Source organism: Crotalus tigris, unplaced genomic scaffold, assembly GCF_016545835.1.
Source record: "Crotalus tigris isolate CLP2741 ecotype Arizona unplaced genomic scaffold, ASM1654583v1 scf7180000020129.766959, whole genome shotgun sequence".
Classification (NCBI taxonomy): Eukaryota; Metazoa; Chordata; class Lepidosauria; order Squamata; family Viperidae; genus Crotalus; species Crotalus tigris.
This window is the reverse complement of record NW_024097870.1, coordinates 46,763-62,340: the sequence shown is the minus strand read 5'-3', so window position 1 is coordinate 62,340 and position 15,578 is coordinate 46,763. Positions and strand designations below refer to the sequence as shown.

General features: G+C 35.5%; 1 protein-coding gene across 3 annotated transcripts in view; it reads left to right on the top strand.

Annotated features, from left to right (window-relative positions):
* Nucleotides 1-15,180, top strand: part of TMEM131L (transmembrane 131 like) — a 62,328-nt gene extending 47,148 nt beyond the window's left edge. For 2 of the 3 annotated variants that reach the window (XM_039365573.1, XM_039365571.1), the window contains 14 exons: nt 366-552; nt 1,993-2,178; nt 2,877-3,023; nt 3,504-4,120; nt 4,739-4,893; nt 5,813-5,937; nt 6,476-6,615; nt 7,046-7,225; nt 8,803-8,881; nt 9,431-9,516; nt 12,374-12,491; nt 12,727-12,800; nt 13,822-13,964; nt 14,757-15,180. In XM_039365573.1, coding sequence (XP_039221507.1) covers nt 366-552; nt 1,993-2,178; nt 2,877-3,023; nt 3,504-4,120; nt 4,739-4,893; nt 5,813-5,937; nt 6,476-6,615; nt 7,046-7,225; nt 8,803-8,881; nt 9,431-9,516; nt 12,374-12,491; nt 12,727-12,800; nt 13,822-13,964; nt 14,757-15,035 — 2,516 coding nt within the window. In that variant the 3' untranslated portion in view covers nt 15,036-15,180. The remainder of the gene's footprint in view (nt 1-365; nt 553-1,992; nt 2,179-2,876; nt 3,024-3,503; nt 4,121-4,738; nt 4,894-5,812; nt 5,938-6,475; nt 6,616-7,045; nt 7,226-8,802; nt 8,882-9,430; nt 9,517-12,373; nt 12,492-12,726; nt 12,801-13,821; nt 13,965-14,756) is intronic. The other variant, XM_039365572.1, reaches the window with a different exon arrangement.
* The last annotated feature ends 398 nt before the right edge of the window (nt 15,181-15,578 follow it).

Here is a 15,578-nt window from a genome sequence, read left to right as displayed (position 1 = left end):
AAATTTGTCTGTTGGTAAGGGATTGAATGGGATTGAATGGGATTAGTGCAGATATGTATGGTTAGAAGAAAGGTGTGTAGAGACTTAGGTTCATAACATGCATGTATGTTTATTCACACATCTCTGATTCCTGTTGTGACTATGATTGTAAATATGTGCCATAAATGGATGGATAATATATAATGTAGTACAGAAATTTTTTTTGTGTTAATACAAAATGTTGAAGGGGCATTGCATATCATTGTTATTCCCACCTCTTGCCTTGCATATAAATGAATGTATCATAGCAACATTATGGGAAGATTTGTTAGCATTATAGATTGACTGCTAGAAAAATAACAATATATCAATTTTATGATTTTCAGAACTGAAAGATGGCAAGCATATTCTGTCTATCACAAAGAACTTTAAAGTTGAGAACATTGGTCATCTTCCTATTACTGTAATGTCTATGAAAATTAATGGGTACAGATGCCAAGGATATGGGTTCGAAGTACTTGACTGCAGGGAGGTTTTTTTGGCACCAAATTCTTCACGTGACATCAGCATTGTGTAAGCATTTGTTCTTTTATTGATAAACTTATTGTTTCTTACAATTGTCTTTAAATGAGTAGAACCTTCATTCCCTAAAACATTTTCATAGAAAATACTATAATTCCCAAATTCTTTCTAGTAAAGATTTTAACAAAAGTTTATTTCAGTAACATATTCTGTAACCTGCAATGTTATCTCAGATTTTGAGATTAATCTTTTAGGACATAGTTTGCTTTGCTGGCTGCTTAAATCATTATTTATGGTTAATTTTGGTCATAATTACCATAATTCAGAGCAATGAGTGTTTTAGCCTTCTTAATGCAATCTTTTGGCAAAGGCATTTCTTTTACACTATTCCTTCCTGAACTGCTTTGCATTTCACAGTTGCTGATACTAGATAGGAGAGAAGTTTAAAGAGACTGCAACAAATATATTAGAACAAGATTATGCATTCAAAGCATTTTCTCATTTTGTGTTGAAGTGATTACACCTTTTCACTGTTCAACTTTCTACTAAAAATAGAATATATTTCTGGTAAAATCCTGTTATCCAGGCATTTACCACTTTTTTACTTTCTTTGGTACATGTCTAGGTGGATGATGCTTTGGTACTACTCCTGCCTAGAGTAGTTAATGAGGCTTCAAAAGGTCTCAACAGAACAGTTTATTCATAGTTTAAATGTGTGTGTGTGAGAGAGAGGGGGGGAGGGAGGGAGGGAAAGAAAGAAAGAGGAGTACCTTCATGAAAGTATGCTTCCACAAAAGAAAAACTGACCTTTGCCATCTTCTTGCCCCTACCACTGACAAAGTGTATCCAGCCTGGTCTTCCGTGAGGCAACTGCTGACCATATGAGACCTTCTTCCCAGTCCTCACAAGGAAACTGCCATGTATGATCTTGGCAAGAAAACCTTGCATACCTTTTCAGCAGTGGGAGCAAGAAGAATAGTGAATGTCAGCTGGGTGGTGGAGCACCCCATAAAAGAGTAAGGCTGCAGGGATGGAAAAGACAGGCAGGTGAAGGGAGTTGAATCATAAGTGTAGATGGTCTACCAAGCATCTGTATTTTGAACTCATGAACACTGTATCTTAGAGCAGGGGTCCCCAACCCCCCAGTCTGTGGACCAGTAGTGGGCCACAGCATGCTAGCAATCGGTCTGCACAAACAAGGAAAGCCCCATCCACAGGATGCAGGTAGCACACAAAGCCATGTCCCCTCCGGTCTGCAGAAAAACCTCTCTCCATGTAACCAGTCCCTGGTGCCCAAAAGGTTGTGGACATCTTAGAGAACTAGATGTAAGCACCATTTGTTCAGTGCTACCATAACTTTGAATGGTCATTGAATGAACGGTTGGGATTTGAGGACTACCCGTATTGATCTTATTCCCATCAAAAGCAACTATAAAACAACTATTTAAAAAGGCTCTAACTTCATTGTTTTGGTTTCTTTTTTTGATGCAGTTTTACTCCAGATTTTACATCATCTTGGGTTATTCGTGAGCTGACTCTGGTTACTGCTGCTGGCATCGAGTTTCACTTTACGCTCAATGTCACCCTTCCTCACCATCTTTTACCCATATGTGCAGATGTAGTACCAGGACCCAGTTGGGAAGAGTCATTCTGGAGGCTGACAGTACTCTTTGTAAGGTAAATCATTAAGAATCTCAGGATGCTTACAGAAATAAACTCTGTAACAATAAAGGAATAATTCTTAAATAACTTTAACAGATGTGCATGTTTTAATCAACTGTCACTAAACTTTTCCTCTAGTAGATTTTTAAATTTTCATTATAAAAGAGGACTTTTTTTGCTATTAATATTAATGAATACAAAACTCTTACAATTACTCATATGGGTAGTTGATCTTAATGCAATTGCTTGGTATCCACTGAATAACACACAAACCCAGGAAGAACACACAAACCCAGGAAGGCACTGAAGAACACACAAACCCAGGAAGAGGATAACCTTAGCTGTTAAACAGAAACTAAAATATATGAAGGTGCTGCTAGTCTGACAGTGAACTTATTCTGGTGGAGAAGAATCATACGTCTCAGATATCATCTTCAGTGGGTTTTGCATCATACTAGGCTCAGTAAATTCTAGAATCTATCAGAATCATGCATAATTTTAAAATAGTGTTGGTAGAATGCATGCCATGCAGTTTTACATATTGAACCCTTTACAAAACAAAGTTTAGGATATGGTGACTTGTATACCAGTAGTCATCCTTTGACTATAACTTCTTGGTGCCTTCAAACGTATTTTATCAAATTGAGACTAAATGAGCTTTAAATTTTGCACATTTCTCATTACTGTTTCTGTGCATGTGTTTGCATTTACAGTTTGTCCTTATTTGGTGTGATCTTGATAGCTTTCCAGCAAGCACAGTACATTCTAACAGAATTCATGAAGTCAAGACAGCGGTCAAACCACAATTCTGCACTGCAGAACAACAATTCTGTGGACATCATCAGTTCTGAAACTTACAAGTAATGCATTTTCCCTTTCTATATAAAATTCCTAGAAATTTTATTTAAAAATTATACATTAGCGGTAGTTGGTATTTCTGACATCTTAGTTGAGATGACTGCTGTTTTATACTAAGAAAACAAGTTACTGTTTAAAAAAGTTGTGAACATGCATAATATAGATTTGCATATTTGCATATCCGAGCATATGTATATTTGCATATTGTATCTCTCCAGTGGAAGAGGGACAAAAAACTAGGAGAGATGAACATTGTATAAGTTTAATAAATAAATAAAATAAAAAAATAATATTCTGATTATGACATATATTAAGGGAGCTAGGAAATATAAAACTGAAAGACAGAAAATACAACAATCCTTTTAGAAGTATCAGCTTGATTTCAAAGTTTCATGCTTGATTCCATGTTTACAACTTTTTTACTGCTTTGTTTTTATGCAATCTTTTTTATAGTAAGTTTTATAACTTTATTTTAAAATCAGGAGTAGCTGCAGAGCGTTTACTGAGACTTATAGTTCTTCTGATAAAGGAAAAGGAAAAGGCTCCCTTTTGGTGGGCACTGCGACCAGCCGTAGCCAGAACGCTGCCAAGAGAAGTCCAGCAACATACAGTCATTCTCAGAAGAAACATAAATGTTCTGTATACTATGGTAAACAAAAATCGAGCACAACAACTAGCAGCAACATTCTGACCACAGATGATAAGCCGAACCAGTCAATGGAAAATCCTATTTCAGTACCAAAGGAAGACATCTGTACTGTTAATGAAAACTGGCTGAGCTTGAAATATGCAAATAGCGTAAACATAAACATGCAAAAGAACCTAACACATCCAGGGAACTTTGTAGATAAAGACGAAAGTGCATTAAAAAGTGCATCACTTATGAAAAATATTTCTTCAGATTGCAGTTTGAAGGAGGGCCTTCAAACAAATATGTTTCCTAAGGAAACGAATTTTAAGTCTTCAGAAAATTTAGCTGAACTCAAAGAACCTGAGTTATGTCCTTCAAAGTCATCAAAGAAATTGTCTGAAAGTCGCCTTTCAAGATCTTCACCTCAACAACAATCAGAATTTCAAGAGAGTTCAAGGAAAAATGGCGGTAATTTTATTTTTAATCAAAAAAGGTGTCATTCTGAATAAACTCAAGAGAAATATGCATGCCAGAAAATAGGTTTTTGTAGCATTTTGAAAATAATGCTAGAATTATGATCATAGAAGTTGTACTATGTCAAATATTTTAGCAATTATAATATTACACTGCAATCCAAGCATTTTAATGCTTTTTTAAGAAGTGGCTTTTAATTGGATTTTCAGCATTAATAGTTACAGAAGATATACAGATATGACACAAAGGGAACAATTTTAGGCATATTTACTAAGATTAAGATGAATTGTAAATGAGGTAATTCCTTCAGAGTAAATTTTAAGGTGATTGAAATTCAAGCATGTTTTTTTTCACCTTTATTTTACTTTCCAGAAAGAAAGCTAGGAAAACTAAAATTTTATTTATCTAGTCAGATACATTTTATTTATCTAGTCAGATAAATTTAAAATCTGTTTAAAGTATCTTATGAAAGTATTTTAGTTAAGAAATTGAGAATTTTTAAATCCAATCTAACATGCTAACTTTTACTATAAATTTCAAGTAATACAGATCCATAATTTTTCATGGTTTATTAGTGGTTATTACAAAGTACATGTTTCTTTATTGCTTAAGGAAATAGTCAGCAAGTGCCTCTCAGGAATGAAACAGGAAACTGTGAGATGTTGCAAAAACAGGCTAACGAACAGCTTTCTACAGAGAAGATAGAGAATAAAGGACTTAAAGATGAATTACTGTATTCTGGAAAACGGGAATTGATTTCTGCTGAGGTTTGTATTTTATATCTCCTTGCTGCAATATTCAGTTTTTTTAAAAAAAATATGATAGATCGGAGATAGGGTTAAATATGATCCAGTTTGAGCAAAGTTTTGTTGAAGCTAATAAAAGCCCAGTGGTTTCAAAGAGATGAATTTTATATAGTAGTCATATTTCTTTTCTTGTTTCACACTTTTAAACAATTGTTTATCAGTATGCCCTGAGCACTGTGTGTGTGTTACAGTAATTGGAATTATTAGCAATAAAGTACAAGCAATCAATATAAACAATTGTTAGAATAAACACTTTCAAAATATGAAGATTGGTTGAAGTGGGTTAATGAGCTCCATTCTTACAAATTAGAAAGTTTAAATGATTTAATTAAAAATAATTGTTTCAAAGCTGTGCATGGTCTCTTAGATCACATTAGATGCTGTATAACCTACATGAGATTGCTTGTACTGTTTGATTCACTTTAGCTTTGCCATGTTGTGATCTTAACACCAGAACAAAAATATGCATCGATGAAACTTACCTTTAATTTTCTCTTTGATTAACCTTGGCTGCAACTATATAATAGAAAGCTGAAATAACTTTTCAGGAAACCTTAAACCTCAGTGGAACAGCAAATAACAGTGAAGGAGGGAGGGAGGAAGTGAAAAGAAGAAAGAAAGAAAGCCAGAGGGAGCATTTATAATAGGTCTGCTAATAGCTATGCTGATCTAGTTTTTGTCGGTCAAAATCGTATTACCTATTCTTCCTTCCATTCCAGCCCTTTCTGACTCAAAAAAGAATAAAAGTATCAGAGAAGAAATAGAAAAAAGATTTACGTTAATATATTCAGTATCATAAAATGATAGTCTTTCAACAGTTAGTTATATTAAATATGGTTCTAGCACATACATATTTTAAAAAAGTAGTTGTGTCTTTCAGCAGGAAGAAGTTCACCCCAAAAATGGATCTCAAGAGAAAAAAGATGGACAGTTGCCCAATACTAGCTGGAATAGACATAGGACAAATAGAAAAAATAAGAAGAAGCATATAAACATATCTTCACGGTATGTATCACTACCTTTACATATTCACATTTTTAAATTAGAAGATCAGCACTGTTTCTATCACTTAAATTTTATTGGATGTGTTCAGAGAGTGCTTCTACTCTAGCTTCTTTGAGTATATTTTTATTCTGAATGTTTCTGTCTACAGAAGGAAGGACTCCCCCCCCCCCCAGTTCCTTTCTCTTCTTCCATCACTATTTCTGCTGCTGTATCAAGGGGTTTCTTTAATATTTTAGAATAAATGCTAAAAGAACTCTAAGGAAAGAAAAAATGAAGAAACCTGGATCAGAAACCTTTGCCAAATAGAAATAGTAATTCTATGTAAGAAATGGAGAGTCTGGTTCCATCTATTATTTTATAATTATTCATTTCACTCATTCTCTTGTTAACATGTAATCTAGATGTTTCAATTGCTATTCAAATGCAATTTAAAAACCAAGCATCTAATCTTAATATGAATTGTTGCTTATTGTTCATTTACTGATCAAAGTGGGGAAAAAATAAGACTTTTCTTCTTGTTTGGGGGATATTTTTACAGCGTTCCTGAGCAGACTGAGCTGAAGCATGTGTGCAGTGAAAGACATGAACTTAGAACTACTATTAATATAAGAAATTGGTGTGCTCAAAGCAACAGGGAAACTTGCAAAGGAGATGATAAATCTGCACACAGAGAAGCAGGTAGGTAGTAAAATATAAATGGAAGACAAACAATAGAAACCAATTGTTTTTATTAGAAATTGTTTTTTGTGATTTTGGTTCTCAAATCAAATCCAAGAAATAAATTGATTTGATTTAATGCTACAATAAGGAGATCATCCCAGTCTTTATATTTGACCGCTTGATTAGGAGAATGGGAACCAGTGACAAAAAACCCCATACTTACAATCATACATAAAACTCTGAACATTTCTAAACTTCACGGATAGTTATAGTTTAGAAATGAGCTCTCTCTTATTCTGCCATTTGTTAAAATTGTTTAATTTTTCTATCTAACAAAAGATGGAATAGAAGAGAAAATCTGATATGCTGGTAATCACATGTTTGGTTAAATGGCAAGAATGCAATGGGACAAGTGTTAAAGTTTGGTTTTGTTAACTGCTTCCTGAAGAAGGTTTCTACCAGTGGCCTAAGAAGAAGTGCTTGGAAAGGTTTTGTTCAGATTCAAGTTCAGATTGTGGAAGTTCTTCTGGAAGTGTACGGGCCAGTCGCGGCAGCTGGGGCAGCTGGAGCAGCACCAGCAGTTCAGATGGAGATAAGAAGATTCCTAGCAGACATTTCCTTCCTTCAAGTATGTGGGCTCTGGACACGTGTTCTTTCTCTTTTCTGCTTTGGGAAAATGTCATTGCAAGTCACTGTCTCTACATTAAACTCTGAAGTCCCCCCACCCCCATCTTAATAATTGCTATCTGGAAAATAATCTTAACTGAAAATAACAAAAATATCTTAATTGCTGCAATTTAAGTATTTAAAATAAGCATATCTATTTTAGGGGATAATACACAATCAGTTTATTTTAAAGGGATTGTATTTAAACCAAATTTCCAATGAACTGTTAACATATCTTCAGTCAAATATTTGAATATTGCTTCTAAAGAATTTATCCCACCTTTATTATTTTTATAAATAACTCAAGCCTCTTCCTCCTATTTGTCCCACAACAACAATCCTGTAAGGTGAATTGGGCTGACTTTCATGCTTGAGGCAGGATCAGAACTCACAGTTCCTGGTTGCTAGCCCAGTGCCTTACCTGCTAGACCAAAATTGGCTCTTTTTATCTTTCTGACATTTTGAAGTTTAACTATAGATAATCCCTGCTTATAACCACTCATACAGCAACCATTCTAACTTCCAGCAGTACTGAATGAGGAAAGGTATGACCAGTCCTTGGAATTGCAGCTATGACAATGAACCCCTGACCATGTGATTATGATTCACATGCTTGGCAACTCACAGTTACAACAGTCCCAGTATCCAGTTGAAAACTTTACTGCTGGCTTCTGACAAAGTCAGTTGGGGAAGCCAGCAGGGGGATAGCAAAAGGCAATCGTATGGCATTGCAATTGACTGTGGGGAATTTGCTTAATGATGGCAGTTGCAACCGCCCTTGGCATGGTCATGCAATGCTGCACTTTGCAACTGTGTCACTTGGTGGTCCCAATTACTATCATTAAGTGAGGACTACCTGTATAAACAGTTGAGTCTTTTCATTAACAGTTCCTATTTGTTTTTCTTGTTAACATTTATTAAATGTATTGGGATTACTGTGAATGCATTTTAACAGTCTCACAAGTTGTTAATAGCATAGTTTAAAGGGACAATGAAATCAAAGCCAATGTACTTTGAAATGTATTATTTGTGAAGGCAAGGAGACAAGTTTATTTGTATAGTTATTTATCAAAAGAGCTCTGGTGACACAGTGGTTAGAATGCAGTATTGTAGGCTAATTCTGCCAGCAGTTCAATTCTCATCAGTTTAAGGTTGACTCAGCCTTTCATCCTTCTGAGGTCGGTGAATGAGGATCCAGATTGTCAGGGGCAATATGCTGACTTTGTAAATTGCTTAGGGTTGTAAAGGGCTGTGAAGCAGAATAAATCTAAGTGCTGTTGCTATCAAATTTTAAACATTGTGAATTAATTTTTACTGGCATTATAATCTTAGATGCTAGTTCTGGATAGGGGTGCTATATCTGTTCCTCAATCTTTTTCTTTTCTTTGACTTTTTGAAATTGCTACAGAAAAGAAAGAAAATATCTAGAAAGATGCTAAAATTCTTGTTAGGGACTGCCTGTTAAATCATATAGTCCCAAAGTTAGTGCATTGTATATATGTTATTCCAGTCCCTGATTCTTAATTTTGCTTTTTGCAGGAGAAAATATTTTATGTAATGATTTTTCACCTGATACCCCCATCACTTTAAATCTTTCTCACAACATCTGCAATACCAGGTAAAGGCTTTTAATAATTCCTCTTTTCTATAGATCACTCACAGACCAACTGCTTCAAATATAACTAGCAAAGAAATGAAAAGCAAATGTTCTAAATCTAAACTTACTTATACATTTGATAGTGTATTTTTTGCTGTTTATTTCATATAAAATATTAATGTGCCCTCTTTTTTGGTTTAACAATATAAATATGTTTTTAATCCTTCTCTGCTCCTGTCGATGTTTTTGGGGAGCCATACAGAAGTGGTTTGCCATAACCTGTAGGATGTTTTTTTTTTGTCAGTGTAGCTAAGTCATAGATTTTCTTAGTAATATTAACCACATCTGACTGCTTTGTATTTTGAGCTCAGACAAAAGAACAGCTAGATGCTGCCATGCAAATATTTTGATCAAAAACCTGTATAGCCATTTTTCTGTTTGATTACATTAGATACTATGCTTCAAATATATGTGGATGTCCATTTATGAACATAACTGTAGTCATACTCTTTGCAGTGGAAAAGTTATATGTGATCATTAAAAATATAAAAATATTTATTTTATTTTTAGTGGAGAAATGAACAGTATCACACAGTATTCAGAAAATTTGTGTCCCAGCTTCACTGATATAACCACAGATCAAGACAAAAATGAAGGTTGGTTAATTAAAAAAAGATCTGATACTGTCAATTTCATGCATATTTTTTATTGTTTGTAATATAAGGCAGATCATCCAAACAATCCTCCATTATTCATTTTCTTTCTTTCTGATATATCTAATTTTATATGACTAATGATTAACTTATTTTTAATATTGTTTCACTAAGATTTATGTAACTCAAATGAAACTTGGTAGCTTATTTAGGATGAACTGTTGCTTAAATTTCACTGACTTAACAGAAATACATTAGAAATTGCTTTGTATTTCTTTCTTTTTTCCTCTATTAAAAGTTAATCTGCCCTCAAGATTTGTTATTGTTAATTGTTCTTTTTTAATTTTTTATTTACGAAAACCTTCATTCAGAAATCTGAAGCTTCAATTGAGTACATCAGCATCATGCCTCCTTGTCAAAATGGGATAGAATTTACAGGCAATATCCATTTAAAAGAAGATAAAGTCTAGATAAAACCCTAGTCAAATAAATAAATGGAAAAGTTGCTCCTAAGGGACTTTTTAAAATGTACTTTTTAAGCTGATAAGTTACTAAAATTGTTTATATAGGTTGTCCTCAATTACAAGGGAAAGCCAGATTCACTTAACACTTGTGGCAAGAAAGATCATAAAAATGGGCCAAACGCTTAACATCTGTTTTGTTTAGCAACAGAATTTTTGGGGTCAATTGTGGTCATAATTTGAGGATTGCCTGTACTTGTTTGATGAAGGAGGAAGTCACTTCTTTATATATTTCTCTTTTTTTTAACCTTACTATATCCTTAGTTTTTCTCCTTCTGTTTTTTTCTGTTTTTGTCTTTTCTGCTTCCATTTTTACTTTTCATTGTTTTTTAGTTTGCATTAGTTTTTATTGTTGTAAATTGCAATCTTTAATAAAAGTACTATAAAAAATTAAAATGATGTTTTCCCCACAAATAAGAACTGCTGATCAGCTTATTGTTCACAAGAAGTCTAAAATACCGTATATTCCGGCGTATAAGACGACTTTTGAGAGCGATGAAACAGCCTCCGAACTCGGGGGTCGTCTTATACGCCGGAAATAAGGTAGTTTCTGGCGTATAAGACGACTTTCTAGGCATGCGACTCGGCGTTGATCATCTTATGCGCCGGAAATAACGTTATTTCTGGCGTATAAGACAATCGATGCCAAGTCGCATGCCTAGAAAGTCGTCTTATACGCGGGAAATAAAACGTTATTTCCGGCGTATAAGACGACTTTCTAGGCATGCGACTCGGCGTCAATCATCTTATGCGCCGGAAATAACGTTATTTCCGGCGCATAAGATGATCGACGCCAAATCGCATGCCTAGAAAGTCTTCTTATACGCCGGAAATAACGTTATTTCCGGCGTATAAGACAATCGATGCCAAGTCGCATGCCTAGAAAGTCGTCTTATATGCAACTCGGCATCGATCATCTTGCGACTTGACGTGATCGTCTTGTGACCCGGCGTCGAACTCGGGGGTCGTCTTATATGCCAGGTCGCCCTATACGCCGGAATATATGGTAAGTCTGATTAGAAGTTTTGTCAGAGATAAAATAAGTTTGAAAGTTCATTTCCTCCTTCCTGAGTTAATCAAGAATACTAACTTCCATGTAAATAGATTGAGATATAGTGGTGGGATTTACAGGCATATATTAGGAAAATGACAGATAGCAAAATCTCAGAAATTAGGTAACAAAATTATATCAGATATAAATAAATGAACAAGTAAATTAAGCCTTTTTGCTCATCTTATTGTCTAATTAATTGTGATCTAAGTCATAAAATGTGAATGATGAATGGGAGCATAAAATGGTCAAAGCAGAAGGAGTTGCACATCCAGCATTCTAAGAACAACTATCCATTTCCATTTCCCACAGACTTCCATTTTAAAATATTCCTGCTTCTGGAAGGTACATTTGAAAAGACTGGAATAGTCCTGTGAATATAATAATTCAACATCCTCCTCTAAAATCTATTGGCCTCAAATGGACAGGGTTACAAAGGAGACTTGGGGACTAACATACCACTTTCTGCAAATATCTTTCCCAGAATCTCTTAAGGATTCAGCTTTGGTCTGTAGGAAGCCCTCACTTAAGCAGAGCAATTGGAACTGGAATTTCTGTTAAGTGATGCAATCCTAAAGTGTGTGATATCATGTGACTGCATTGCTTAGCAACAGCAATGCTGCCAGTCCTCATTGCCGACATTAAGGATTGTGGTTCATTAAGCAAAGACCTCCCATGACTATGATTTGCAGCTTCTCACAAGCAAAGTCAGTGGGGAATCTGGCAGGAATTTGCAAATGCCAGGTGCCTCACAGGCTGGGGGGGGGGGAGGTCAATGCTCCATAGTGGCACTCTGGAGAAAAAGCAGCAGGAGCGACTTGTAACCTTCCCTGTGGGAATCTGGCAAGGAGGATGACAAATTGTGGTCCTATGACCACAACACACTGCAATTGTGTGAGACAATTGCTAACCACTCAGATTACATTCACATGACCATCCAGAACTTTTGAGAAACAGTCATCAGTACCGTTTGTTCAGCACATATCTCCTGAATTTGCAGAGTTTGATACTGGCTGAATATATAGTCATAACTTTTACAATAAATTCATATGATGGATAATTTTCAGCCTTATGCCCCTCAAATATATTGTACTTGAACTTTAATATTAAAACTGTATAAGCCTCAGCCAATTAAGTGGCTAGCTAGAATGTTGTATCTTGTAAAACTTAATTTGTCTGGGGGGAGATGAAACATTGCATAGCATTTTAATGCTGGTGCTTGGAATTTTTAAAAATATATATATTGTATTAATATATAATATGCTATAAATTTTACTTGCCTTTCTAGGTCTCTATCCAGCAGATCTGTGGTCATCTCAGCCTATCTGCCTGACAAATAGTATGAATTACAGTCTTGAGAACAACATATCATGCATGATCCAAGAAAACCCTTCATTACATAATGGGCAAGTTTTTTATTTATTTATTATATACTTTTACTCTGGTCTTCACAGTCTGAGATTGTGTTGGGCATGGGAGCTTTGAATTGTCCTCTCATATTTGGAAGCTGGGGGGGGGGATCCAGATTAGGAGAGGCTGTTTTATCAGAAATATGTTTTATTGTGACTTTTGAGCCAAGATATTGGTTTTAATTCAGTCTTTCTGAAATTTTTCTTACACTTTTTTTTTTTTATCTTGCAGTAGCTTCGTTGATTGGAATCCACCCTGTGATGGCCAGCTTAACATGTACTGTCCGGTAGAAGTGAATGAATACGGTACGTCTTCTACCGAACCATTAGTACTTTATATGGAAATAGGTGCACTTAAATAGGCATTCAGAATTCCATTGAACACCTTTGGTTATTATTCTAGCTTTTGTAGTGTCTTTTGGACTCCTGTCCAGATTATACACTTTTTTGTATACATTCATTCACACTTTCTCATGTCAACCAAATGGACAGAAACTGCCAAATCTGGATCCAAAAACGACTCAGAGCCAGGAGCCCTTTTATTCCCCAAATCCTTGTTAGCTTTGCTTTGTTGACTGACAAGACCAGCAACTACTCTTTCCTTGTTAATTTACAAATCTGGTAACTGTTGATAGGATTTGGGGAAGAGCTTCCCATGTGGTCAGGCTCAATTTCTTTTGTTTGGGTAAGGTGACATTTTTTCCTTTGTTTCCTTAATAACTTAGTTCCTTCTTATTTATCTCCCCAAAGGGATCTTTTAGACTGGATTCCTGGCTTTTACCCACCCTGCTTACTTGCCCGCTTCGTCTTTAGGTGTGGCAGCTTGCCTGTTTCAGTCTCACAGCACCTTCAATGTCGGTGAAATGGATGTTGTTCTTCATTCACCCAACCTATATTATTATTTAGCATAGATTGTCTTCTCCTCTCCTATATAAATAAACAAAAAATAGGATATAAAAATGAAATCCACCAGATTAAGTCCAGATCAATTTATGATGGATTATGCAGGTATCATTATGGTAGCAATGGGAAGTAATTTTCCACCACATTATTTTGGGAATTTTAAAATTTTCCAAATATCCTTGGAAAGTGTCCCATGTAAATACTAATCTGGGCTGACCCATTTTGGTTTATGAAGATTAGCCAGAGTTGATTAGGTGCTGTTGTCAGCTGGACATAAAAGCAGGATCTAGGATTCATAAAATAATTATTTGACTAACTAATGTAAATAAGGAGCACTATATATGTTTATTCATACAATTTATATAATCGCACCTTGATATAAAGTTGACTAATACTGAAAACCGTTCTATCTCCTAAAATAAAGAAAATATGAATTACCATAATGGCTTTCCATGCACAGAAGAAATTCAAAATTCAGGCTTCATTGATCACACCTGTCAGTCTTCATGGAACACCCCACCTAACCTTCCTCCAACATGGGAAACCACCAGTTATGTCAACCCAACAGTAAGTATTACAAGTGGGCTGTTTCATGCATTCTAATAACAGTTCAAATATATATTTTTTAGGATTGTGGTGGCACAGTGGTTAGTATGCAATATTGCAGGCTGACTCTGCTCACTGTCAGGAGTTTGATCCTGACCGGCTCAAAGGCCTTCCATGCTTCCGAGGTCGGTAAAATGAGGATCCAGATTATAGGGGGAAATATGCTGACTCTCTAAATTGCTTAGAAAGGGCTATAAAGCACTCTGAAGTGGAATATGTCTAAGTGCTATTGCTATATTCTTGGGTTTGTTTTTTTAAAGAGAAGTATTTAACATCCACATTTCAACATTTAGGTGGCTTCAATTTCAGTTTTGATTGTAATTTTGGCACATTTAATAACACATTTTCTGAGCAATAGATTTCATTGTTCAGTACATATTTCAATATATATTTCTGTTATGCATGTAATGAAATGAATAATGGAAAAATGCTGGAATTTTTTTCTGGATATAAAAATAGATTTATAATTTTGGTACAGTGATTAAGGCATAGGAGTAGGGTTTGGGAAATGCAGGGTTCAAGTCCACTTTTAGCTGGAGAACATGCTTGGATAACGTGGGGCTGTGAGGCATGCACACATTGTTATGGCTGGCCCTTCAGCAAAATGTGCATAAAAATTAAGTATTTATTTACATTTTAATTTTATTTTCACCTTAGCTTGTTTGCTTCAGTTTCTCAAGTGGTATTTAATTGCTTGTTCCTGGTCTTTAGATAGCTTTTGCACTCCCAGTGATGCCTTCTCTTGTCTTTCAGTCCTACCTCTCGAGCACCAGGAGTTTGTCACCCATGTCTGGCCTCTTCGGTTCCATCTGGGCCCCTCAGAATGATGTCTATGACAATTGCTGCCCTGTCAGTGCTGCCACTCAGCACTCAGCTCAGGTGGAAAGCCAAACAGTTCTATGTAAGCAGGAATGTTACCCGAGATTTAACCCATTCCGTGCCTATATGAACTTAGATATATGGACTTCAGCAACTAATCGGAATGCAAATTTCTCTCTTCCTAGGGACTCCGGTTATTGTGGAAATGTGTGAAAAAAGAATGTCATTTTTAAAATGTGAACTAAAAAAATGCTTTTTCTTTTGATTACTAGAATGAAAAGGTGGTTGAACTAGAATTCATTGTTGGTCATTATTTTGGCACTTTTGTATGGAAAATAAATTTTTTTTTACCAAGGCATTTGGAATTTCTCTTTTCTGACAAAATATCTTTAATACAGGTAGTCTTCGAGTTACGAGTGTAATGGAGCCTGCCCATTCCACTTGTAAATCGAAAAACAGCAGAGTGAATCTTGTTCCTTTAGTGAGATTACTCTCTTCCTCGTTAAAACGCATACGGCTCATTAAGTAAACATGAGGTATCTCAGGATGGGGAAGGCCATGGGGGGGCTATTGATAGAACAAGCCCCCAGGGTCTCCCCGACCCACTAAGAAACCTCATGCTTCCCCTCCTTTCCTGCTGCACCAGAGTCTCTTACCTTGCAAAATTTATCTCTTCCCTGCTGTGATTTCTTTTCATAGAGGGAGAGGAGAAAAGCTTTCAAATGCTTTTCGTGCTGACAATGGAAGCTCCTGGGT